The 27,116-nt window shown below is 41.7% G+C and overlaps 1 protein-coding gene and 1 pseudogene across 2 annotated transcripts; both read right to left on the minus strand.

Moving 5' to 3' along the window:
• Positions 1 to 3,462: 3,462 nt before the first annotated feature.
• Positions 3,463 to 14,527, minus strand: LOC132328022 (killer cell lectin-like receptor subfamily G member 1; annotated as a pseudogene).
• Positions 13,765 to 27,103, minus strand: STYK1 (serine/threonine/tyrosine kinase 1). Of its 2 annotated transcripts, XM_059846117.1 has the most exons (10): positions 26,845 to 27,103; positions 21,015 to 21,119; positions 20,036 to 20,179; positions 18,862 to 19,110; positions 18,421 to 18,602; positions 16,581 to 16,664; positions 16,127 to 16,335; positions 15,877 to 15,917; positions 15,529 to 15,625; positions 13,765 to 15,083 (listed from the first exon to the last, which is right to left on the minus strand). In XM_059846117.1, the coding sequence occupies exons 2-10, from the start codon at positions 21,079 to 21,081 to the stop codon at positions 14,879 to 14,881; spliced, it is 1,278 nt and encodes a 425-aa protein (XP_059702100.1). In that variant the 5' UTR covers positions 21,082 to 21,119; positions 26,845 to 27,103; the 3' UTR covers positions 13,765 to 14,878. The 2 variants fall into 2 exon arrangements, with proteins under 2 accessions (XP_059702100.1, XP_059702101.1); XM_059846118.1 differs by lacking the exons at positions 20,036 to 20,179; positions 21,015 to 21,119; positions 26,845 to 27,103 and adding an exon at positions 19,802 to 20,029.
• Positions 27,104 to 27,116: the final 13 nt, after the last annotated feature.

The raw sequence follows: 27,116 nt of genomic DNA on the forward strand, positions 1-27,116 counted from the left end.
TAAGAACTCATGCCTTAGTCAAAGGACTCAAATAACCACTGCTTATGTAAGATATCTATTTGTCTGCCTGGTGGGGTGTAGGAGCTGTGAGTCTCTAAAGTGTGGAACAGAGATTAAAAAATCATCAGATGGGACAGATTCAATAATGTTAGTGCAGGACCCAAGACCGCAACATTAAGTAGGTTTCACTGCCATGAAATTTAGACAAAAGCTTGTCAATCCTGTCAATTCTGTGAAAGTATTTACAGTGTAAAGGAGCATAACCATATCCTTCCAGCTGGATAACAATGACAAAGTAACTAATACACTTCTCTGGAGCAAGAAATACCAAGAGCCTTTAAAGGTTAGGAAAGAGCATCAATGGAGCCTTAAGAATTTACACTAGAAAAAAAAGTATTAACTGCTTGTTTCTGCTTTTACTGGCATTACAGAAAAGCTTCAGTTTGGGTTTTATTAGAGCATGCTCTGCATCTAAAATCTGAGACAAGATTCTGCTCTAGGCTACATTCCTGGCACTGAGATTGGTACAGTTGCACAGTAACATTTTGCCTAGTCTATAAGCACCAGCTTAAAATCTCTCTCCTTACCTGGCATCATAACAAGTAATTTGATAAAATCAGCTTTTCTTCAAGCAATTTTTTTTCCTGACGAATGTGACACTAATCAAATTCATTTCATCAAAATACTTGGGAATTTGAAAGAAAAAACAAACAACAAACAGAGCAACAAAATTAATTAGCAGGTCTGACTCACCTACATGCTTTATTTCATGTCAACTGACAAGACTCCAGTCCAGAAGTAATGCAAGAAAAATTAAAAAGGAATTTAAATTAATTGAAAATAATAAAATGCACATCTGCAGAAACATTACATATAATTGGAAGTTTATTTCAAACATATTACTTGCTGCTAGTTAATTACTGTTGCAAAGCATATTTCAAAGGTTCAGAGTGCTAAGAACTGCCAGATCTGGCAGCATCTGCTCCTGTAGGAAGTTGATAAGACAGGGTTTTTTTACACACATGATATTTTCTTCTGCTTTCCAAACTAGCTGCATAAAATAGGACCTATTCTTAGAAGTTCTTAGCTGAAAATCAGCTGAAAGTTCCACCCCAAACCACAATATTGTAGGTAATGGATATTTCACTGCTCTAATACCCAAAATGCTGGCAATACAAAAGAAGTCAGATCACAGTGAAAAATTCCCTTATTCCTCTGTAATTAATATTACTAAACAAAATAGACTAGAGATACAAATTCTTTAAAGAGTACTGATTATCTTAACTTGTTTTTTCTCCTTTTTTTTAATCTAACACTGTGTACACTGCAGAATTTCTTTCAAATTTTATAAAATATCATAAGAAAAAGCTTAGTCATTTAGCACCCTGAAGGCAGCATAGAACAAAAAGCTAACAGGGTTTTCACCAAGACAAAAAGCAAGGCAGATATATTTAATATTCTCCCTCAGTTTTTCTGATGAGCAGCTCAGCAGTGTACAGTGCCTTTAAATGACAGCTGTGCTGTAATATTTTTTTTTCCTTAAAATGTGTACGCACTGGTTTCATTCTGTAGCCCAAATAATTTCCCACATCTCCAGTGCTGTCAGTATAGTCTATAAATCTAATAGTTGATTATAGAAAAGTCACAAACTTGCAGAAGCAACACAATCCTATTTCTCTCATGCCTCAGATTCGATAGGGAGAGTGGGACAAAAATTTCATGTGCAGAGAAAAGACGTATATTCATGAGGAGCTATCATACATATTAAACAGGAGAGTGCTCCTCAGAGGCTGAAACAACACCCCAGGTGAGAGGAATTTCAAAGCCAAGGATCCTGCCTGGTTTGCTTTACATTCTGCTAGGAAGGAATATAGAAAGCAACAGAATTTATTTAAGTATTTGGAGCACCTCTCCTGTTTTCCTCACATGCTCTGTTGGATTTTGTAATTCAAAGTGAATAGCTCTTATAGAAAACTATAGAACATAAAGAAGTAACTTTGCAAATTGCTTCTGAAGGGGTAAGAATTTTAAAATAACTAAGGTATTATGAGAATTAAACATCCTTTAAGATACCTATGAAGAATGCAGGAAAATAATAAGCTACTATTGCATAAATTTAATCAACCTTACTTTTTTTTAATACCAAAGGTACTAAAGATGAGATTTTAGAAATGTTCTTTAGGCAACAACTGTTTTGTCATCTCAAACCTTCTGGGTATTACACTAGCATCTCAATTTTGTTGGTAAAAACCAGCTTTATATCTGTAACAAACATAGTTTTTCCAGCAAATTGTAGCAACTTATTTTGTGACTGCTTGGGGCAATGAATCTAACAACATAATCATCAGTTAATAATCATATTTTAAGAAATACTGTCATAAAATACCACCAGATTGTCCTGAAAAAGTCATCACAGTCATCCTATCAAGTAGTCAAGGTGCTGTTGCACAGCACAGGACATTTTGTGATTGTGGCCTACTTGTCACAAAAATTGGAACTATATTTATCTGTCTGCTGAGTCCCATGGGATTCAGTGCTGGATGAGGGGTCTGGCATGCCTTCTTCAGGGACAGACCTGTTCTGGAGGAAACTTTGAGCTAGGGACAGACCCCTCAGGGGTGGTGAAGGGCACTTGAACCATGGCCAAGATGGGTCGTAGGACAAAGAGACTGGAAGATGAAGGGCTGCACTCATTTGGCTACAGAAAAAAAGTAAATTTGTCAGTCCTTAATCCCTTGGGGTAGGAAACTGTTTGGTGGCTGTGGCTGTTACCCCCTGCTCTCCTGACTCTGTTCCTGCCACCAGCTTCATTTTGCCTTTTTATAAATCAAAGAATGCACTAAGCAATAATACTGGGGAGGAAAACAGAAAAAGTAACTCCTGAAGAAATTGTTAGAAGCAATTTAAATTTATTTTCAGCTCAGCAGGGTAGCAGGTTCACTCCTTGGCAGCTATTTACACAGCAACATAACACTAGGAGCCATGATCCAGTTTTCTCCAGGTACAAACGTAATCCACATAAGAATTTAGGTTAGAAAGGTCCTGTGGACATCATCTGATCACTTGCAAAAATAGGCCAGCTTCTAACTTCAGGGTAGCTTTCAGCTTTGGTGCATGTCACCAGTGTCACGAAAGAGGGAAATAAACTCAGAGCTTGTGTGAGCTCACAGATTACAAGCTCACCTCTCCCTAGGACTTCAAAACAGCAGAGACAGTGCTCAAGTACCTCTAAAAATTACTGAGAGACTCAGAGAAATTTTTCCTACCCCTTCTCTACCACTTTGAAGACTGTCTGTCACTAGGGGAGGGCTATGAATGTGAACATCACCAGAGTGATCCTGAATGGAGCCAGGAGCAACTCTCAGACCTCCTGTGGCAGCTGCATTCCTTCCTTGCAGTGTGGCAGGTGGCACAGGAGCAAGGAGCACAGGACTCTCAGAGAAACTTCACAGGAATCAGGCCTTAGCATAGCTCTCCAAAGAATACTTCCTCAGACAAGGTCCACAGAGGTCACTGAGCAGATTTCTCACAGATCCATGGGGCAGGGACTTGACAGCTAGAAGCATGGATGGCACCATTCAGCAGAACAGCACGGTTCTGTGTGGGGCTGGTGGACTTGACCCTGCGAGAGACAGAGCGCACAAGCAGGGTGACACCACAGGGGGATCCCCACTTTGGCAGGGGGAAGAACATCTCATATCTTTGGAGGGAAGAGACCTGCTGCAGTTAGACTTCATGAGCTGATGTCAGGGAGGATCCATCCTGGGACACTTGTGATGCCTGGAGCTCAATTTGAGACTTGCAGTTCACCAGTCTCACACTGGGCTCTCCATTTCCTATCATTAAGGAGAAAAATGCTCTGTTCCACGAGGGACTTTTTGCTGTTCTGCTAGAGGCATTTGGGACAGAAAGTATAAAGTATCCCAGTTAAAGTAGCCAGTTAAAATCATCTGTATGGATGTGTGAAAGGTGGAAGCCTCTGCTGCATTAAGGTTATCTAATCAAGGTCTTGTTCAGTACAAAAGAGCATAATGAGGACAAAATTATGAAAGAGAAATCCACAGACACAAAAATTCAAGAAATAACAGAAAAAACGGCAAAGACCAAAAGTTTTCAGCTACTAATTGTTGGGCCATCAAAAGCCTCCGGGTGCAGCTTTGAACAGGAGCACCCTGGGCTTAGTAACAGATAAGAAAGGTGGGGTGAAAGTGGAGCAGGAGGATTTGAATACATTCAAGGTAGGCCTCTGTAAAACTTGTTCAGGAACTTTTAGAGGACAAGGAGGAAAGAGAGGGGAGCAAGGGATGGGTCTGATCCTCTGGGAGCAGATGATGATTGCAGACACAATCACTGTGTCATAGTCCTTTGCTTGCATGTGTGCTGTCTCTGGTGGGACCTACAGACAGGAATGTAGCAGCTGTGTCCATTAGCCTGGAATAGAGACTCCCAGGTCTACATGCACCCCACTGGGCTCTGGCAGCTGGGCAGGAGGAAGCCCTTAGTTGCATGACCCTTAGCCATGGCCACTCTGAACATGCCTTAGCAGCTGTGTTCATTGCTGGCTGACTTCTGTCGAACACCAGGAGATTTTTCATGGCAGAGGGGGGAAGAATCTCAGGTGTTTTATCTAAAAGTACAAAGGAAACACCATACTCGCTTTTCGTCACTCAGTCTTCCCAAGCCCAGTCCCCATGGGTGTCCCTCTGCAAACCAGTCTAGTGGGATTTGGTGTGTAGTACCTGGAAGAAGTCCAAGGAGGGATGGAAAGGCAGAGAGATAGTAGACTCAGAGAAACCAGGTCAGGTCATGGGTTTTGAAGGGTAAAGAAAGAAGCTCTATGTGAGAGAGGAAATTTTGGGGCCATTTCTGAATGTGAACACCTATTCCCTTCCTTCCTACAGGGACCTGCTTTGTGAGACATGGCATTTCAGAGTGCCAGGCAGCTTCCCCAGCTGTTTGTTCTGAGTGCTGAACTCATAATGAACAAAACTCAGCTGAGTCAGGAAGAAAGAAACAAATCCCTCTTGCAAAGTGTCCAAGGGAAAGCCAATTGTCTTTGCCAATGCAAAGAAGGTGGTGGGTGGGTCCCAGGAGCCTTTTACACTCTCCCTTCCTCCCAGAGGGAAGGAGCTGCCATAACTGTGCCTTGGACTTGCTCCCACTCCATCCTGCCCTTGCCCCTGCAAAGGCACCCACCATTTCACTGGTATTGCTGGCCACCAGAAGATGAGCTCCCTGTGCCCAGCAGGACTCCTGGTTGGAATTCCAGTCCTTCTTCTCCTTGGAGAAGGAGTAACACCTGCCTCTGTAGGTCACCCACTGCTCAGGGAAGCATGGACATGGGCAGCCTGAAAAAGAATCATATATGTCTCTTCCCACTCATAGTCATGCCTAGTTCCTTACAAACACATTTCATAAATGCATTCTTTCAGAAAGTTATTCTCCCTGGTTACAATAATGCCATCCCTGGAGCTCTTTTGAGACTGGCAAAGAATCAGAGTCTCTGAAGGAATCTGTGAAGGGCATCTGTTATCCAGATGGAAATAGGCATGAGAGCAAGTCTTTTTTTAAAGATAAGATGTCCACGTTCTTCTTGGACCTATGAGCAGATTTCAAGAGCTCTGTTGTGCTCTGTGACAAAGTTCTACAGTCAAATGATGTATTTTCAGTGAAGGAGATTTATTTACCCTTGGTAATAAAATGCCCTGTTATTCCCAGCAATGCCATGAAGAGGATCCCTAGAATCACTGCAACAATCCAGCAGGTAGTAAATTGTTGCAGCCTGAATTGCTGCTAGTAAAGTCCAGGGTAAAGAAGTAAAAAGGGCCTTTGTATAATATCCGCAGATGCTTCATTCAGCCGCCAGGGGTGAGATGTTCAGAGTCCCAGAGCACCCACATGTCGAGAGTCCAGGTCCCTCTCTGTCTCCAGAGGGCCAGACTGACCCGTGCTCTCAGGCAAGATGATCTCACCAAGATGACTGACCCGTGCTCTCAGGCAAGATGATCTCACCCCATCTCACCAAGATGATGGCCAACAGGGGAATAGGGAGGGAGCGGCTCAGGGACATATGAACAGGGGAAGGAGCCAATGGGGTCTTAACAGCTTTTTGAGGGGAGCTTCTTGTGTCTCCCTAACTTAGGGAATGCCCCCTGGGCCTCCACAGTAGATGAAACAGGAGAATCTAATAAGAAGAAAAAGAAGATAAATGCGAGAAAGGTGAGGTTTTCTTAATGGGACCAGCTCTAAAAACACAATTCATGTCAAACTGCAGTGTCAGTTTACCTCAAGCCTGCACTCATGTTAGAGTCCAGCAATGTCTGGCACAGTTCTTTTTGATATTCCACACATTGGTAATTTAATCTTTAATAACAAATTTTTTTATTTGAAGACGTGATGTTTCATGAGATTCTCATTTAGCAGAATCAACCACAGCTATGTGTTGGAAGTGTAATACAAGAGCAAACTAACAGAATGTAGCAATTTCAATAAAGACATGAATCACAATACAAATGTGATTCTCTCTGGCAGAATTGATGATATGTTCACCATTGCAATGCTGGCTAGCACCAGGAAGAAATATGTATCGGGCTAATCAGGCTATATGTATGTATACACACTGTCCCCATGCTGGTGTGGTTAACTTAGAAAGACATTCAAGCTCTTTTGATTAACTCTTGAACAAAAATTCACACAGCCAGCTGATATAATCAGCTGATCCACCCAACTGATACAAATGTTAATCGAAAAAATTCAGTCACTGCATACTTCATCAGTACCTTGCACTTTCCTTCGAGAGTCCCTCCCTTGAGACTTACCCCATTACCCCAGCCACAACTCAGCTTTCCATCTGAAGGGAAGTCCAAATACCATGCGTGTTTTGATACAGCACCAACAGAAGTTCTTAGATCACTCTGTCAGAGCTCCAGATCTTCAACTTTAACCTGCCTTGAACTGCCCATCCTGCCCAATCTTAAACAGCAGGACAGAAAGGAAAAGATAGCATACAAATGCACATCTCTAATTCAGACATGAAATCTGCTAGACTGCTTATTTACTAATGCATGTGTCTTTTCCATTATTAACAGACTTTACCTTTATTCTTCATGTCCCTGTTCCCCTCTGTTCTTTGTCTTCGCTGTTTCTTGACAGTTCTGTGTTTCACATTCAGAGAGGAGTGCTCCTTTTTATCCCTGTCATATGCTTTTAAGTGTTGCTTTTTTAAACTTTACTATACTTGGAATTTAGAAGTCCCATCTGCCACAAAGCTTGAACGTGAATCTGGATTTCCCTGAGGGTCAGTTGAGCTTTCCTCATAGCACTTTGGAATAATTTCTAATGACAGAGCATATTATTAGCAGAAAAGTAATATACATAAGGAATGATGTCATGCATCAGCTTTTTGGAATACAAAATAGTTTAAGCAATGACAGTAGCTCACAAAGAGGTCAATCTTTTGTGATTAAACTGCTGCTCTGATGGATGCTCCATAAAACATTGAGGGAAACTTGCTTTGACAGGGGAGTGAAGTCATCTAGCGTCCTTCACATCCCATAAATAAGCAATTTAGGCTTGACCAAGATGAAAAAGGTGAGAAATTAAATTTCCTCACTTAGCAAACAGGTAATTCTAGTGGTATAATTTACAGATTGCATTTATCTTTCACTGCAAGCACCATCAATGAAAGCAATGCAGGTGCATTTGATCCATATTAACATCCTTAATTATATCAATTTATTTATTTATATTAACAACACAGCAAATCAAGAGTTTGAGAATTGGGACAAGAAAATTGAGGGGGGGTTACCTTAACTTCACAGGAGGAAGCTGAAATGTAACAGTAGAACAGGTGGTGCCTGTGTCCTATACTCCATATGTGACTCTGTGGGGTGGCAAAGCAGCCATTCTGACTGAAACAGAGCAACTGCAAGATAAGAAATAATTATTGTGGTGGCCCACACAGGAAACTTTAATTTTTCCACTCCAGAACAAAGTTCTACCATTTCAGACTTATAGTGATAACAGTGGCAACCTGTTCCTGCCGTGATTGCACCAAACTCTGAGCTATTTCTAATGTTACGTTCATGGAGCAGGAGAATATATTGAAAAAGTTCAATCTGTGGAATCCATTACTAAAATCATATGCTTGTACTACCAGCCCTTTTCCACAGCAACAATTTCTCTGACCTGTCTACCAGTATCAGCCTTTCCACTCAACTCTTGGATTTGTGTAGAAGGCTGGGTCAGGACTTCAGACAGAAAACAGAAACTATAGTATCTTCAGAACAGGAGACTTCATGAATCATTAATTTTGTTAATTCTGAGAAATATTAAAATCTGAAAATATAATTCTATTAAAATTTGTGTGAATATTTTTACTTTATAGGCTACCAGGAACATACATGCCTAATTTTCAAACATGTAAATATTTTCTACCCCTTTTCTTAATTTCATTTCCCTTCTTTTTCTTCTTATACTCCACTTGTTTTTAAGAACACAGAGAACTGGTCAGGGCAGTAATCATGAGATGCTGGGGATCCTGAAAAGAAGGGAAAAATGTAAACACAAAATCACAATCAAGCCTGACCTCTAAGAGAAAAGACTTTGGTCTGCTCAGGAGTCTGTGTTCACGGGAGAAATCCAATGGCAGAGTCTGTCGCACGTCCCGGCTAGATGGTGACAGTGGGGGGGCGACAGTCCCCCTCTTTTGGGGCTCCGCAGAATCCCAGCTACCAGTGGAGGCGCAACGCGGAACAAAAAGGACGACAGCATGGCCCTGGGGGACAGTGGGTTGCTTTATTTGATGGTAAAATCCCCGAGTCCCGGGGGCCCAGGCAACTGGGGGCAAACAACTTATAAAGGGGGGCAGGTCTCAAGGGAGGATACAATGTTCAACTAATCAGGAGAACTGTGGGTGGAACACAAGGCAGGGAATACAGTGTAGAAATCAGTGAAGGATTTCAATGGAGGAAAACTGCTTGGGATAGGAGGGGTTAACAACTGGATGTGGGGAGCGAAGGGGTTTGAAACTTGGCGGGGAAGTAGCTAAGTAACAACAGATAAACCGACACCTGGCTCAATTGAATAACAAAGGCAGGTCTGTGTCACTCTAAAACAGGGGGAGAAAAAACCCAAAAGGACTACCAAAACACAAATCAAACAATAAACCTGTCAAATAAAAACACACTGCAACAAGAGTCCTGTAGAGAAGAGGGGCTCAGGATGGGACTGGTTTTCAAGGAGCAGCTCCACTGAACTCAACAATGGTCTGTCCCAAAAAAGCAGGATATAAAACAAAGGTGGCAGCAAATGTCTTCAAAAAGACAGGGAACTACAGGACAGTCAGCCTGACATGAGGAACTGACATTTTAAAATAAATCTTTACAATAAACCTTTGGCTACAAAAAGGAAATCCTTGGGCTTGGACAGGTTTGCTCTGTCTTGTGCTGTGTGGCCTAATAAGGTCTAAAGGAGATTTTTCACAGCCTCCACATCCAAAGATCTCCTCCCCCCTCACTCCACTTTGTGTGGTGTGTGGCTTAAGGGGCTGGCAGGTCCATACCAGCTTCAGGGACAGTCCTGTAGGAGTGAGCTGCATGATGCTGATGACCCGTTTTCATAGAATGATTCTGTGGCTTTTGATATTTCAAACTCCTCCAGACAGGGTAGTGATTCAGGTGGCAAAACAAGATAGTACAGATCCTCCTAGAATCAATTGTGCACACAGCAGAAATCATACAAAGGATGAACACTGACTGAACACAGAACTTTAGCTTTTTTACAAGTTGTAAGCAGATTTTTGACATAAACATCAGACTTCTCCCACTTTCCAGCAAGTTGTATCTAACTTCTGCCCCTACATCCCTGATTTCTTTACTGTGCTGCTGCAGCTGACTCTATATTCTATCAAGAAAATTTAAATACAGAATCCAAGATTTAATTCAATAATGTCAATAAAATCAGTAATTCAGTGTAAGAGATTAAGTAATTCTTAAACGTACCTCATCAAGATAAATGCTCTTCTCCAGCTTGAAGCTGAAGTACATTTGTTCCAAAAATACACATTAAAAAAAAAAACAACTTTGATCACAGACAATTCAACTTGTATCTAGCTCATCTTTTTTTTCTCACAAACGGTAAACCACAGTAAATCCACAATTTGAAAAGATAACACCAGCTCACAGGAAATGCTTTTTCTGAAGACATTAATCTAAACCAGGCAGGAAACATCAACTTGTCTATAAGACAGGCTGAGGTCAAGAGTTGAGAGCTGCAGCTCAGCTGTGGACATGCTATTGGTATAAAGAAAAAAGTAAGAACTGACCATGACCAGGCTCAGGTATAAATATCTAATTACTCTCATTTTTGTTGCAATTATTCAGGCAGAAAGTTAAGAAAGATTTCTCCAGTGGCAACAGCTCTGCTATAGCCTTTTCACATCAAAATACTCTCTTCTTACCCACCCAAGCACCATCCTTCACCTCCATGTACTGAATTTTGAAGAACTAATCATAGGAAGATGATGTAATAAAAAAATATTTCTGCAAGGCCATATGGGAGTTGAGCACATCCACTTCATTGCAGTCACCCAATCAAGGTCCATTTAAATGCATAAGAGCATAATAAGCTACAGAGACAGAAACCTGGTGCACATAAAATAACAGAGGGAGCATTTTCCACATAATATCAGAGGACGGATGTGAAATTCTGCATTGTTTTATTTCTGAAACTGTTGTACATGAAAAGGTGAGCAAAATGAAATGAAAAATCAAGACAGGCAATTTGTCTTTCATCCCTTAATTATTTATCTTGGGTTTAACATTAGCATAAAGAACAATTCCTCTCATGGATCCTCATGGATCCCTTCCAACTCAGGGCATTCTATGACTCCGTGATTCTATGAAGTAAAATGCCCCTTGCAGAGGGGGGGGACTGTTTAAAAACAAGGCAAGAGGAAAACACTAGCTCACTTCCTCCTTTTATCGTAGATAGAATGACCCGTTAAACCATCCAAAAATATGCCAGTAACATGAAATTTATGTGAAAAAAGTAGCCTTTTTATGTGTCTTGGAGAGTTGGGGGATGTGTGTGGATTATTGCTATTTCTTGATGGTGCAGCACCTGCTATAAATAAAACCACAAGCTGTAGGAGGTAGCACATAAACCAGTGCACTCTCACATTCTCATGATCAAGCCAAAGCCCTCACCAAAAATGCAATTCTGTGAATGCAGAAAAGCAAGACTACTGCGGTACTTCTCTTCCATGTGGCTGAACTAGAGTCCTTTGCTACATGCCCACTGTAGCACAATGAAGATTTTGCAGTTCAAAGACTTTCAAAGCTCATATTGCTCATATGTGGTTTAAAAAAATTCCAAGCATGGTGAAGACAAATCATACCAGGAAAATTTAATATCTGTGTCTCCTGTCTGTTGTCACTTTTTGGACCACTTTTTTCACTCTCTGCCTGCTCTAAACAGGATTTCCTCATCCTTAGGAGATCCATTGGATCTAATTCAGTCTCTCACTGAAAAGGTGATCAGATGCCTGAAGAACACAGGTAGAAGAGATAAGGCTTTATGTGCAATGAAAGATAAGCTACATTTAAGAAGAACAGAGAAACAATCCACCAGAAACTAACTAAATTAAGCAGATGGCCCTGTCATCTTTGAGAAAATTAAATATAATAATAAAAAGGCAACATTTTTGATGGTAACAAAATATTCTAATTATACAACTAAAACAAGTCTATCACTAAAAACTGAACAGCCATGATTCTCCACGAAACAACTGAAAAATTTCCACCAAGTCCTCAGTGGGTTCACTAAGGAGAAATTGATGCATGAGTCTACATTGCTCCTAAAATGGCGACTGCTATGTGGAAAAGATTTCTGTATGGGCTATTTTAAAAAGCAGGGAGAGCAGTTAAATTAGGGTAACTCCACATGCCCAATTTCATTATGCCAGAATAAAATTTATTATAATTTAGATAGAGTTACTTCCAAACCAACATAAATTAACAAGGGGAAGACTAATCAGAGTACGTTAGAATGCTTACATTCTTAGAATGACTAAGGCCACTTCATTGAAGGGAAATGAAATAGAATTTTATCATACAACAGGAAAATGCCTTTCTGTGGGCAAATTCTTAAGGATGATCTTGGCACAGATTTGCTTGCAGGAGAAACCAAAGTAGATCTTTTGTTGGAGGCTGTGAGGTGCTCAGCATGGATTGCCTTGATCAGAGCTTTCACAACAGAAATAAAATATGAGCATTTGTGTAAAGCAGAGCATTGCTTTCTGTGCTCTGAGAACAGTGCTGTGTTTGTTACCTTTAGCTCTCTGTTTCACAAGGCTCCCTGTGCATTATTTGTCAAGTCTGCAGCAGCTCTGGGGATGCTTTCACAGCTCTGGGATTGTGTTACCTGCCACACACCCACCTTTCACAGGCAAGACCTTTCTGAATATCCACTCTTCAGTGGGAGGTTTGAACAAATCAAATGCTTTTTTAAATGAATAGTTTACTCACCAAAGATAACTACGAATTTGACCTAATTTACCAGGCAGCTTTGAAGCTGTTTTCAAGTGAGGGAGAGAGAAAAGGATGTTATTATTTTACCATTTGGAAAAGAAGGTATCTCAATTCTCCAGGTCAGATTTATACCAACTCGTTTATGAAGATCCAGGTGGCAATTAGCCAACACAATGGGAAAAGTCAGAAAGCTGCTTCCTCCTGAATGAACTTTGCAATGTCCCAGTATATAGTGGTGACACATGTACTGTATGAACTCACATTACATTTATTTATGGAAACAAACATCATTTTCCACAAAGCTTTAGTGACATAGAAAGAACAACTATTTCATTCATGTCATTTTGCATTAAAAATACAAAACTTCTTACCATTGTCTTTGGAAGAAGGCCAAGAAGTTTTGATGGAAACCAGAATGGAAAGAGTCATGCTAAGTGGGGGGATGCTGAGTGAACACTGAATCCACTCTTCACACAGAATGGTAAAATTATTCCTTTAATGTGTATTTAGTCTTTCTTCACAAGGACCTTTAATGCTCAAAGTGCCAAAATACTAAGAGAAAAAAAACCTCTAAGATACTGTCAACTTTAGAAACAGAAGTGAGAAAAGTTGTTTCACAGACTGATTCTGCTTCTTTTTAAATGAAAGAAAAATAGCCACAATTTCCAGTGCTTTTTTTTTTTTTTTATGTCTGCATGTCCATTAAAATCAATCATCAAAAAATTTCATATACGCTTTGGAGTACTCACCTGACCTTCACAGAAAGCATACTCTCCATGAAGATTTATAACATTTGTTTTACAACTTCTGCATCCACAGACATGAAGAGTTTTGCTTGGTTCTGTTGTTGTTGGGCAAGGAGGTGTGGGGATTGGTTTTTTGTGGGTTTGTGTGTTTGAATACAGTGCCCTTGCCCCCAAGGGAAGCTAGAGTATAAAGCACTGAAGAAATCCCAGAGAATTATTGAATACCACTCCAGCATGTTCCCCAGGGCATCTCCTCTTTCAAATACCCAACTGATGCATTTTCCTGGGACAGAAAAGATGGGGAAAAATTTCCAAAAACCTCATGGTGGGTTGACTCTGGCTGAACGGCAGGTACCCATTTGGCCACTCTATAATTTCCTCTTCTTAACTGGACCGGGGAGAGAAAATATAACAACATGCCCCCAGGTCAAGATAAGGACAGCAAGAAATCATTTACCAATTACTGTTATGGGCAGAACAGACTCAACTTGAGAAAAATTAGTTTATTGCTAATCAAATTAGTAAGTATAATGAGAAATAAAACCAAGTCTTGCAGCACCTTCCTCCACCCTTCCCTTCTTCGCAGGTTTAGCTTCACTCCCAATTTCTCTACCTCTTCTCATCCAGCAGGGAGAATGGGGGTTGTGGTGAGTTCATCTCACATTGTCTCTGCTGCTCCTTCCTCCTCAGGGGGAGGACTCCTCACATGCTTTCCCTGTTCCAGTGTGGGGTCTCTCCAAAGGAAAGTAGGTCCTTCAAAAATTTCTCCAACATAAGTTGTTTGCAAGGGTTGTCTTTCATTAAATGCTCCAGCATGAGTCCTTTTCCATGAGGTGCAGTCCTTCTCCAATGAGGGCTCCTCTCTCCACAGATTCTGCCATGACAGATTCTGCTCCAGCACAGGCTTCCTTTGGAGGCACAGCCTCCTCCAGACATCCCCCTGCTCTGGCGTGGGCTCCTTCAGGGGCTGCAGGTGGATCTCTGCACCCCCCCTGCCCTCCAGGGGCTGTAGGGGCTCAGCCACCTCTCTGTGGGCTGCACCACAGAATCTCAGGGAAATCCCAGCTCTGGAGCAGCTCCTGCTCCTCTTTCTGCCCTGCCCTGGGTGTTTGCAGAGCTGTTCCTCTCACATTCACACTCCTCTTCTTCACCTGCTGTTGTGCAGTATCTTTTACACTTTCTTAAATATGTAATCACAGAGGTGCTACCAGTGTTGCTGAAGGGCTCAGCCTTGACCCGCAGCAGGTCCATCATGGAGGTGGGGGAGCTTCTAGCATCTTCTCACAGAAGTCACCTCTGCAGCCCACCCCATCACCAAAACCTTGCCACAAACCTAACACTCCTTTAACTCAAGTTTCTCATTACATTTTCTACAGCTTTCTAAACACACTTTACTCCCAAATGACCACTGGCAGAATGATACCAACAGGTTGATTTTACAATAATGATAACAGTTTCTTGTGTCTGCATGGAGATTTTATAGATGTTTGAAGAACAAAGGGATCCCTTCCAACATATGCACCTTGTTCTGATCTTGCAAAATATTTAGAAAGGGAAAACTCTGAGACTTCTTTTTCCTTTACCAAAATATGAAAGGCCCCTTCAGAGGATTGTATATTCCCTCACCAGGCTGTGCACGTCAACACCAGCAACATCAGCATAGAGTTCAGGCACCACTGGCTCAGGCACCTGCAGCACTGTGTGCCCACTGCTAGTCTTCATAGCTGTTTTCAGGGAACACAAGAGCTGTGCTGGGGAAGGCCGGTGAGCTGCACTCCACTGCCAGCAGGACTTCATGATGCAGTACCTATAAATCATGAAATGATGAAATTATGCCTTCATGCAAAGAAAAGTACCTTAGATCTTCCCTTTGGATACTTTGTTCACTTCAGAGAACATCCTATAACTTAGAGGAGAAAAATCATTCCCCAGCAGTGCTGCACCTTCCAAGGAAGCACTGGAGCAGCAAAATGCAAGGGCGCTTAAATAAACAGAAACAAGTGGCATTTTCAAGAGAAGGAAATGGAAACAAGTGTCATTTTCAACAGAAGGACAGAAAGGTTTTGACCACAGAGGTTTTATGCAGCAGAACTCAGTAAGGAGATGTGGCAGACACAAATCTCCTCAGCTAACAGATTACTCTCAGCATAGTCTAGACATAAAAATCATGTGTAAAATCTCATTTTCTATGTCTGATTTCCATTTAGCTCTGCCAACCTCATGTTCAATTGTTCATAAAGCAAGTGGCTTACATGGCATGCTGGCAACTCGAGGGCTGCTTCATAATGTTCTGTTTCTGCAGGTAAGATAAGATGTCAGATGGTGGCACCTCGGGATATGGTGGAGCACCTGGAAGGGTAAAAGGAGCAATGGTAGAAAACTCTATGGCCATGGTTGCAGAGATCAGCTTCTGTGCAAGACTGCCCTCCTTCCCTACCAAAATCTGTTTTTTTTCCTTACCATAATTCAAAATAACAGAAGGTCCTAAAGGGTGCTTATTTAAATGGCCCAACTTTACATTCTAAAATTTGAGATTTTGGGTCTTGTTAATTTTCTGCTTCCTTACTTTTTTTTTTTTTATTAGCATTAAATCTTCTTACCTAATGTAATCATTTCATACAGTAGAATTCCAAAAGACCACCTGCAAGAAAAGAAAACAAAGTGATGTTGTTTGCTGGCTTAAATACAAAAAAAACTAGGCATGGCCTACAGACAGGAGAAAGAATGAGCTGTAAAAGTGGACTGTTATGCTGAAAATGGATCTGCCTTCTTGTGAATTTCAGGACATGAAATGATACATAAAGGAGTGAAAGAGAGAGGTGAACTTCTAGCCCCAAAATGAAGCCATACATGTCTGCCTTGATGGTAGGGGGTTTGCTCAGGAGCCTCTCTGGTGCCTGCCACTTGACGGGCACTTTCCGTGTGACTGAGCTGGCACCATGTGCGTGAGTTTCATAGGCCAGGCCCAAACTACAGAGCTTGGCAGTGAAGTTGTGATGAAGAAGGACATTCCTGGCAGCAATGTCACCATGGAACAAGTTCTTTTCTTCAAGATAAGCCTGGGAAATTGGAAAAAGAAAGAAAACAGGATGATTTTAAAACAAATTTAATTGATAGAAATTTTTACTGAGTTTATGCTTGTCTTCAACACTGTGGAGTTACATGTGCTCACCGACATAACGGAAGCATATTTTCACAAAGCCTTTATTATCAGTGCTTAGGCCAAGAAGACTTAAGCCACCACCCAAACTTGTGTTGCAATCAAGCAAGAAGGAAAAAATGCAGCCAACCTGAGAAGACTTACCAGAGCTGCTGCAACCTGCTGTCCAACCTCATATACCTGCCTCTCAGTGAGGTCATAGGGGACACCATCCATTGCCATTACATCCTAGACACAAAATAAGAGACCTTGGATCAAACAAATGGCACAGAAGTAGGATTGTGGGGAATGTTTCCTTCTAATCTATCTAATCTTATGCTCCTCCTTCTCACAATTGCTCATAAATTGACTGAAATGTAGGAGGACGTGGATGGGTGATGCTGAAGTCGTGTGGAGTAAGACAAGTATATTAGAGACAACTGATGGGCAAATTGACATGTGGGGAAAAAAAATTAATGCTAGACAGAAATTGTCAGAATGGCGGTGAAGAACGACAATCCACACAGGTGAATGAAAGATATTACAAATTAGAATGATGAGTAGAAAAGCACATTTCTAACACATGAATTGGGAACCTGGTATGAGACTAACCATCCATCTCTCCTACCACCCTGCCTGTAACAGTGAGAGATGAGAGAGAGAATAAGGTAAACACACAATGTTCTTCCTGTGACATTTTACAGCCCACATATATGTTCTACTTAAAAACTTCCTTAGAGGTAATGGTTTCAACATGTTCAGTAACCTTTGAAAGGTTACCTTCCATAACTGACCTCATATGAACTGTCAGTATCCACAGCAGTCAGTGGCAAGACAGTCCATCAGTCAAATCCTCAGATCATGAAGAATCAGCTCCATTTGTTTGTTTTGAACATGACACGTACTAGCTTTATTTCCTACCATCTGGACCTTCTGCTGAACAGGACAGGAAGCAATCCTTCTCTATTTAGAGTTTCAGATGTAGGAGAGTGATGGATTTACACAGTAACAGCAGAGTTTTGTTTCTGTGCCTTTTGTAACAATGAGTCATAGAATCAGAATATGCTGAAGTGGAAGCAAACCACAAGGACCACCGAGTCCAACTCCTGGCCCTGCACAGGACATCCCAACAACACCACCCTGTCCCTGACAATGTTGTCCAAACACTCCTGGAGCTCAGACAGCCTTGGAGCTGTGACCATTCCCTGGAGCACCTGTTCAGTGCCCCACCACCATCTGGAGGAAGAATATCTTCCTGCTATCCAATCTAAACCTCCCCTGATATTTAGGCTCTTTTTTAGCTTGAGTTAACATTTTCAATGGACGACATGTTTTCATACTATCAGACCTCATCCCATCAGATTTTACCACTCATCAGCAATGGGCAGACATGAAGCCATCATTTACATATGAGAAACTTCTTCCTGTGCATTATTTCATTTTTAACTATGCTGAATTTCATCTGTTCTTTTTACTGACAAGTCTCTCAATCTTGGGAAATCCTTCTGCAATTCCTTTGGGTCTGCCCTTGGCTTTACTAGCTGGAATCATCTGCAAATATCCTCATGTCACTGTCATCCCATTTTTAGGTTATTAATACATGGAATGAACAGCACCATGTCCTAGATAGCTGACCTCCCTTCAGAGCAAGTACCAACCTTTCATTCTTATATTCTATTTCCTGTCTTTTACCAATTAGTTATCATCCCATGACCTTCCCCCGTGTTGTAACTGCTCTGCTTTCTTAAAAGCACTTGGAGTGAGACGTGATTTAAAACTTGAGAAATTCAGGTGGCTGTATGAATTCATTCTAATTCCAGTGCCTGCAATGCCCTTCAATGGTCTGCCAAGTAGGACCTGTGTAGAACTTCTCTGGAGCATGGAAATAACTTTGATTGATATAGAGGGATGCATGGAGAGATAGAAAAAATAATTTATGACTTATGGATAGATACGTACCTAAGGAATTGAAGAAGCTATTCTGTCATCACTTCTTTTGACTCACCTTCCGACATGTCCACAGAAATGTCAGCAGGTCACCAAGAGACACATCTTCCATGATCATATAAAGTGGGAGCTGGTCTACACAGCATCCAACCAATTCAACCAGGTTCTCATGACGGCCAAGATTTTGATGGAATTTAATCCTTCCCAAGAAATCCTTCACTCTCTGAGGACTAGCTGGATCTGAGAGAACAAAAGAACACAAAACCAAAACAACAACAAATGGAAGTAGCAAAGAACAGGTTGACATCTAAAACCAACATGGTCAGCAATCTTTAATCCTACCAAGACATTCCTACAAGAACATCTTGGACTTACTGTACTGAACATAGCTTGTTATTGCCCAGTACTGATGGCAATGCTCTGCCCAGCACCATGTCTGGAACACAAAGACTGTGCCCCAGTGGACTGTACCAAAGTGGATCCTGACCACAGGCCGTACCTTGCAAGGCTTTCAACACCACAGTCTTAGTCTTCCCAGAGCTCCCAGTTTCTAACTGTGCTCTGTAGATGCTTCCATAGGCACCAAGTTTTATCAGTTGCAAGCTGTCTGGTAAGAGTTTCTCTCGAGGTATCTCTAATTCTTTCAGAGTCAAGGATGCAGAATTTAGCAGGCTCTCCATAGATCTCTCACTCAGCTGGATGTAGCAGTTCTCTGTTGAGCAGGGTTCCTGCTGATTCTTTCTTGTCACTGACAAAAGCAGACAGATGAACTCTTGTAATAGATGGCAATGCTCATCCTTCCATGCTCTTCAATTTTTGCTCCACAGTGTTTCAGAAATCAGGGCAAAGTAAGGAACTGTTATTGTATACTACTAATCCTGGCCCTTGAAGAGGACAAAGAATTTATCTCCCACTCTATCTGATGAAAAGACAGAACCAGTCTAGAAATTTCTCCCATATTTAACAACATAACCTTTACAGATAAGACACACTTGGACTGCATTCCTATGTGCCCAAGCAATGAACATTTTCTTTTATTACCAGTTCTCAATTATTTCTCTTAATATAGGCTCAAGATCTGTTTCCTCTACATACAAAAATTAGTTCAGAACTGTATTTTCATTTCCACACAGCCACACGTGTACCAACAAACCTTTCCCTACCCCCTCATCATTCTACTTCACCCTGTTCTACTACCTACTAGCCCCTCACCCTGTTCTACTTCATGTTGTCTTCATAGGAAGAGGGTGACAGCAGCTTGAAATTAAACTTCTTAAATGGCAGCATAGAAAATGGATTAACTAGGTGTAATCTACACCAAAATTACTATCATTCATAATTACTTCAGCAAAACTCTCCTTGCAGCAGCCTCCAGGAGCTGTTACATAAATACACTTTGTAGCTCTTGTGATGTTACCCCAGCATGTTTAACAGCTTACACGGCATGATGCTTCAGATTTTCTCAGGTCCATCTATACTACAGCTTCCACTACTGCTGCTGCAAAATGAAGTAAATCAGTGTTCACAATTTTTCCAATGTTTACTGGATTGCTGAATACCACTCAGGATCCTCATAAATGGTTTTGCCTAACAGCTCAAGTGATGGGGAAATAGAATTGGCTTCTGGCTGTGAAACCAATACTCCTTCCTCTGGTCGGAAAGCATTTTTTAACCTTGGGGTCCGGCTGGTGCTGATTGCTCCTGCTTTGCTTGCAGGCCGCGGCAGTGGAGCCAGAGGATGACAGTGAGCACAATGACAAAAACTCCCACCAGGAGAACTGGGACAACGATCACTTCTGTTTGGTGTTCACGCACAACTGTCAGCAGAGAAAGAAAATGGAAAACCAAGGAGTAAGCACCATACTGGTTCAGTATAACCATGTAGCAACAATCCATTTCAGTAACGTTCAACCCCAAAAGTGTGTGTTCCATCCTCTATAGCTGAACACTGTTAGTGCTGCCATCTTATTTTTCAAAGGCTCTCAGTACCTAAACTGCATGAAATCACTAAGACTCCCACACCTAAGGTCACTTATTTAGATGATTTAATATGCAGGCCAGGAATTGTAGCTATTTGAAGTCATATGCACCTGCTGGCAGCAGGACAGCAGGGAGATGGGACAGGCTGGATATTGCTATGTCATCATGTGCAATTACAGCTCCAGCTCCTTCCAGAAATATTACACAGAGCATTTTAAAGGAAACTAGATGTGGTCACCTTTGGAATTTGACTGGAAGACATTGCAATTAGCAAGGCTTGTGAAGGTAACTATCTTTCTCATGTCCCCAGATTTGGAGGTGGTTGAGACCATTTTTTCCGTTCCCAAAGATGGCAGAAAGCCATGAAATCAAAATCCCACAAAACTGGTCCTTTGGGAAGCTGCAGGGAATCTTTAATGACTGCTGCTGTACATCTCATTCATAGTAGAAATTCTCTAAAATGGCTAAAATTAGGTGAGATTAATCCAGCCACAGAGGCTTCATCCCCATAAAGATTTCTTCCATGAAACACAACACAGGGAAAGTTCCATCAAATCTTTCTGTGTGGGCTGGGATGCAGTGGAGGAAAAGAAAGGGCTTGGCACACTTTTTAGTTAATCTGGCCTTCCTGCAAGCATGTGAAATCTTATTAAAGGAATGTGTGAATCTTACCACACAGTTTGTCATTGCTATTGCACTCCAGCAGCATCCGTGAGAATCTTTTCACATCCCCTGCCATGTTCAGTTACAAGCAAGCAGGCCTCCAGCCCCCACTTCCTGCACAGACATAAAGAATAATAACAAAGTTTATTTGGAGAAAGGATGTTGATGAAGCAACAAGGGAAGTGAATAGGGAGCTTTCTACCCCTTACAATCAGCAGCTGCATGAAGCAGCACTGGGATTTGAAGGCTTACACAATGACACAGGACATCCACCATCACATCCTATGGATGATGCGCTGCATGACCAGAGAGAATTTAGGGTTAAGCTTGTTCTACAGTGCTCCACAAGCAAATGAGGACCCCTAGTCCTAAAGGCTGGCATATGCACAAAAATCCATAGATATACACCTAATTATATTTAAAGAACATGTAACACCCTCCTAGCTAACACATTTTTAAGATGCCAGAATGGCTCAGCATTATATCTTTTGGTCTGTTACAAGGGAACAGATCAGCAGCATGCAGAGAAAATGTCATTCTTGACTACAGTCCTTGCCACAACTTCTACAGTTGCTGTACAAAGACAAGGAGAAAAAGAGTTGTCATTAGGGCTCTCTGAGGTACCAACTTCTGAGCACTGCCAAGTCTGTAGGTATTCTGAAGCACATCATCTGCAACTCTTCTGCATTTGTAGCTGAAAATTCACTGCCTGTACAAGCATATACCTTGTTTAGTCACTGCTTCTTATAAATATTGCGAAAATGTAAGACTTAACAGCTTTGCAAACAGTATTATCTAGAACATTTTATAGGAATTGTGACTTCTATCCTGTAAGCACCTACTGTGTTTTCAGCTATGAGTTTTAGGCAATTAACCACAATGGAAAATATAGGGCATTGATTTTATGGAATTTGGTGATGAAATGTTTAACAGTTTGTTCTCATGCTTAAAATTAATAAGTGAAATTATTCTTTACCAGTTGCACGTAGAGACAGCAGAGATTTTCCTTGCCTGTGGGTTAACACTGCACCAAGATCAGTCCTGTCTAGATCATGTCCACATATACACTGTGTTACTCCAATTTAGAATTTGCATTAGAGAATTTGTGCAATTTTAGCTAAATGTCAGCTTGTTTATTCTACTGGATTTTTAATATTCTTTTACACAGACTGAATTCCACTCACTGGAATTCACAGAATCATAAAGATTGGAAAAGATCATTAAAAACTCAGTCAGCCCACCACCACCATCATGTTCACCACTAAACCATGTCCTCATGTGCCGCATCCACAGGCTTTTTGTAGATTTCCAGGCAAGGTGACTCCAACAACTTCACTGGGCAGCCTATCCCAATGTTTAATGACTCTAAGCAAATAAATTTTTTCTGATCTAATATAAACATCCCCTGACACAACTTGAGGCTGTTTCCTTTGTCCTGTCCCTTGCTCCCTGGGAGCAGAGCCCAATCCCCCTCAGCTGTCCCCTTCCTGTCAGCGAGTTGTGCAGAGCCAGAAGGGCCCCCCTGAGCCTCCTTTACTCCAGGCTGAGCCCCCCCAGCTCCCTCAGCCCCTCCTGGTGCTCCAGCCCCTTCTCCAGCTCCATTCCCTTGTCTGGACACGCTCCAGCCCCTCCATGTCTTTCTTGTCCTGACGTTTCCAGAAGTGCCCCAGGATCTGAGGTGTGGCCCCAGCAGTGCCAGCCCAGGGGACAGTCACTGCTCTGGCCCTGCTGCCACACTATGGCTGGAACAGCCCAGGTGCCATTGGCCTCCTGCCCCCCTGGGCACACCTGGCTCCTGTCCAGCCACTTCCCCAGCACCCCCAGGGCCTTTCCCAGCTTTCCAGCCCCTCTGCCCCAGCCTGGAGTCGCAGGGGGTTGGTGTGACCCAAGGGCAGGACCCACCACCTGGCCTTGTTGAACCCCACACAAGTGGCCTAAGCCTATGAATCCAGCCTGTCCAGATCCCTCTGCAGAGCCTTCTGACCCTTCTGAACCCAAATCCTGATGTCAAAGCTAAATATACAATGAAGACCACAGTACCTAAAAATAGCAGAAGCAGCTGCTCTTAGACAATGGGAAATACAAGGCAAAACCTTAGCAGAAGTTAAACTACAGTCACCTGCACTTGCAAACTGCTCCTAGCAGACTACTTGGTGCACTACACGTGGCTCAGCAGCTCCACAGCCTGGCAGTAGTGACAGGTTAATTAACCCCCATCCTACACCAACACTGCTCCTCTGTGCACACTTGCCAACAGGATGAACACTTGGGGAAAGGTGGCATTTTGTTTCCAGCCATGTTTGCTTGCCAAGCTGTTTTGCTGCCCTGGCAATTCAGGCAAAGGACAGAGGGAAACACAGGGACAGGAATAAGCAGCTAGAAGGTGGCAGCTGTGGAAACTGCTTAAACCAGTTCAGGAAACCCAAATACTGAATGTGAATGTAGCTGAGCTGAATTAACTGTTCGCCAATGCCAAAAGAAGGGATTATCTCCTGTCTTTGCTGTCTTCTCTCTGCTTGTTTTGCTCTCAGTTGTGCAATTGATCACATGGTAAATTGAGTCAAACCATTAACCTAGCAGGAAAAATCCACTGCTCTTTTGCCATGGTGATTTCCTGCCATTTTAGTGGCTGGTATGAGTCAGGGGTGAATGGCTAATTCAAAAGCTGCAGTGTGAAACCACTCCCTGTGTCAGCACAGATCCACAAGCACTGTGTGCCAGCAGAAGCCTTACCGTGATTTTTCCAGTCCCTTGTCATTCATTCTCAGATGGATACTGTCCCCTTAGCAATAGCAGAAGCATTCACACAACTGTAAAGCCCTAAAATAATCAATCCTTTCTGACATTTTATGGCCTTGAAGTTCTCATTAAGTTCAATTATGTTATTTAAAGTGCCAGGATTAAGATTTAAGAAGCCTGAGTGATAAACTTTGTGGTGAAGACTGAAAAGAAATATCAAGACTTAAGACACCCATGGAATGTATGGGAACGGACAGCTTGAATACTGCCCACACAGAAGCTGCCTGCTGCTTGCTCCTGCCATGTTCAGGAGAGTAAGTTGTCCATATTCACAGCAAATACACGGTTTTGCCCCTGAATATGTCTCATTTGTAAGCTATGAGCGGTTCCCATCATCAGTGCAAACATGTAAATCCTTGTGTAATGATTAGCTAAAGGTCTAAAGAAACAGCTGATTAATTAAATGGGACAAAAATAAAGGCTAAGATTCATCTAGATTTTCATTAGATCCTTTAAAAAATGCTATGAGCTGACATGGACTTAATACAGTTATTTCTCCAGATATCCTGTCCCATGTTAACTGCACACCACTTTATAATAAAAATATTGTTATACTTGTTTTTCCTGCACCAATTGGGAGGACCAGCTGTAATGTGACTGACTACAGGCACATAAAGAACAGCTGAGTAATTCAGTAACTTCAGCCCAGCACACTGCCTGACTGATAAAAGACAAATCCTTAAACATTATGTTTTCTACTCAATTTTTTGCAGTGGCAAAACCTTGCTCTCCAGCTTTCCCGTTACTATTTCACTGCTGCTTTTATTATTTCCCTCCTCTTTTATCTGACCTTTGAACATGGTCAACAGTCAAGGCTTTGGCAACTGCTCTGCACAAGCGCACTGTGCTGGCTGTGCAGCAGGAAGGGAGAGGAGCTACTAGGGAATTGCAGGAACCAAAACAGCAGGAAACCACAGGTGTGGGCAGTTGTGGACATTGAATGTCAGAGAAGAGGGAGGAATAAAGCATCATGGTAAAGCAAACAGTTCCCCTGCTACGTCCACTGTTTACTAAAAGCAGCTCCAAAACAAATAAAAAATGAGCCTGACAGGTTTCAGCCATCCATTTGTTAGACTGCATATTCTGTCTCTTCTGCCAGCAGAAGACCTTAGAGACTATTTCCAACAGCTTGGCAGACCATGTAATTTTCTCAAGGTTTCCCTGGTATATTGAGTCACCTCATCTCTCACTGCAAGGCACCTGTGGGTTACCAAGCAGCATCTTCGCCTGCGCTGAATGAGAAATTCTGACCAGCCACACCAGAGTCCCTTCTGTTCTTATGAACAAGGACTAAAAATAACATCCTGTGGCTTGCTGTAGCACTGTCTCAGCTATAAAGATTTAGTATTATAACTCACTTTTGGAGCAGCTGGTAGCTGTAACACCCGGTAAGAAAACAAAGTGTTTCAAAAACTGACACAGAAACACAAAATTTTCTCTTTGTCCAAAATTAGAAGCAATACTTAAATATCAAACCTAGGCTAGCTGCTACAGAAGTATATTAAGGGTCAGGCTGACCACTTTTGAAGAGCTAGACCATAGAGAAAACAGCAAATAATGAGGCCAAGGCTGTTATTTCAGCAGGTGGTTACTTAGAGGAAAGTTGGCTCCTTTTCAATATAGCAGAAAAAACAGGCAAAGTTAACAGTCACTACTGCACTGAGAAATGAGTCAGGAGGACTCATTGCTGCTCTGCTTTTATGCTAAAAATGTTAGTTCTAAGTGGCACCATTTCGGTGGAGATATGCAAGTTCTTACAGTGATAGGTTTTGCTTAGGTCATCTACAGAAATTAATTTATTTGTGCTGCATAAGGAAATCTAAGAACAGAAGTGTGAATTGGTACAGAACCTGAATGAGGATTAAGATATTTTTTCTAATGCAGACATGGACTACTATAGTTTCTGGAAAATTAATATATATCTTGAACATTCCCAAAGATTTAAGGCCACCCAAAGTAATTCCTCACAGATAATCTGAAGAATGAGTTAAAATAATAAAAAACCTCAAGGAATACATTAAGCTGAAGCCCTAAATGAGCAGGCTATTAAAAGTCTAGAGGCCAAACTCAACAGTACACTATCACCTATGGCTTCCTTTTATGAAAGCAAAATCATATACTACTTTTGAAAATGTCTCCCTGCTGACTGAGCTCTGATTTTACTGGTAGCTGCCTGTATTAAGCCTGTATCAAACCCCAGCACAAATATAGAAATTCTGAAAAACTGTGACAGCAAAAGCTATGACAGAACATGAGAAGAATGAAGAATTTTTGTTTCAAAGGACAACGCATACATGTAGCTCTTGTTATGAAAAACCTACTGTGTGATAAGAACACTGTATGACATCACATTACTGCCTAATGGTTTCAGAAATCCAACATAAATCTGCTTTCATAAATTCACAGCTTCCTGAAGCTGTGTAGACAACTTTAGTTTTAGTTTCCCAAGTTCTGGATGTTTCTTGGTGGATTTAACACAGATTTTGTTTGTAATTTAATCAGTAGTTCATGCATACACAGGTAAACACATGAAAATCTAGATATCTGCACCACTTTGGGTTAGAGATCACTGCATTACAATCAAGTAACAGTGATGGGAGTAAAATGGTAATTAGTTCTGAATTCAGCCCTAGGCATGTATTACTTAACTAAAGACTGGCCATATTTATACACACATGCATAGCATCACTTTTTTCAGTGAACTGTGGCTAATTTTATACAAAATTTAATTACTTTGTTAATTTCTTCCTCTTTAAAAAATGCCTGTGAGCTATTTCATTCAAATCAGACAGTGTGTAGAGGACATCCCTCTTTTATTTTTTCTTTAAACCCCAACACCATTATGATCACAGAAATGGCTGTAAGTAGCTTCACTTCCAGCAGTAAGCACATGCACATATGTACATGCACGCACACACAGAGACATATAGACTTCACAGCACAGCCACCTTCTAATTCAGATCACATTTATATTAATAAAAGTTTTTTAAAAAATAAATATTCATGGGCTGATCTTCCAGAAGTGTTTTCTCTCACTTACCTGAATGACACCAGTTCCCTTGCCCTGCGGTTGTCTTTTCCTGAAGCTCTCCTGCTGCCAGTTCCCAGTTTGTGAGGCCACTCCCAGTAACTCTGATGATTACCTTGGTAGGGTGGTAATTCTTATGATTAAGTTCCTCCTCACTGATTTTTCTACTCCAGTCCCGCCCAGCTTTGGCTCTTTGCTGCTCTAGGTCTCCTCAGCTGTATCCCTGGGGATGTCCAACACACAGCTGACAGGAAGGCACACACTTGCAGAACAGGTCTGCCTGG

This window comes from Haemorhous mexicanus, chromosome 5, assembly GCF_027477595.1.
Source record: "Haemorhous mexicanus isolate bHaeMex1 chromosome 5, bHaeMex1.pri, whole genome shotgun sequence".
Lineage (NCBI taxonomy): Eukaryota > Metazoa > Chordata > Aves > Passeriformes > Fringillidae > Haemorhous > Haemorhous mexicanus.

Bases quoted from the DNA above. Each gene is read 5' to 3' on its own strand.
- STYK1 (XM_059846117.1), bottom strand. From the start codon at position 21,081: ATGGCAGGGGATGTGAAAAGATTCTCACGGATGCTGCTGGAGTGCAAT. The intron at 19,111-20,035 runs GTTAAAAAATGC...TGCTTTTGTCAG, and splicing joins AGCACCAGCCGGACCCCAAG to TGACAAGAAAGAATCAGCAG. The intron at 15,918-16,126 runs GTATGGCTTCAT...CTTTTCTTGCAG, and splicing joins CCTACCATCAAGGCAGACAT to GTGGTCTTTTGGAATTCTAC.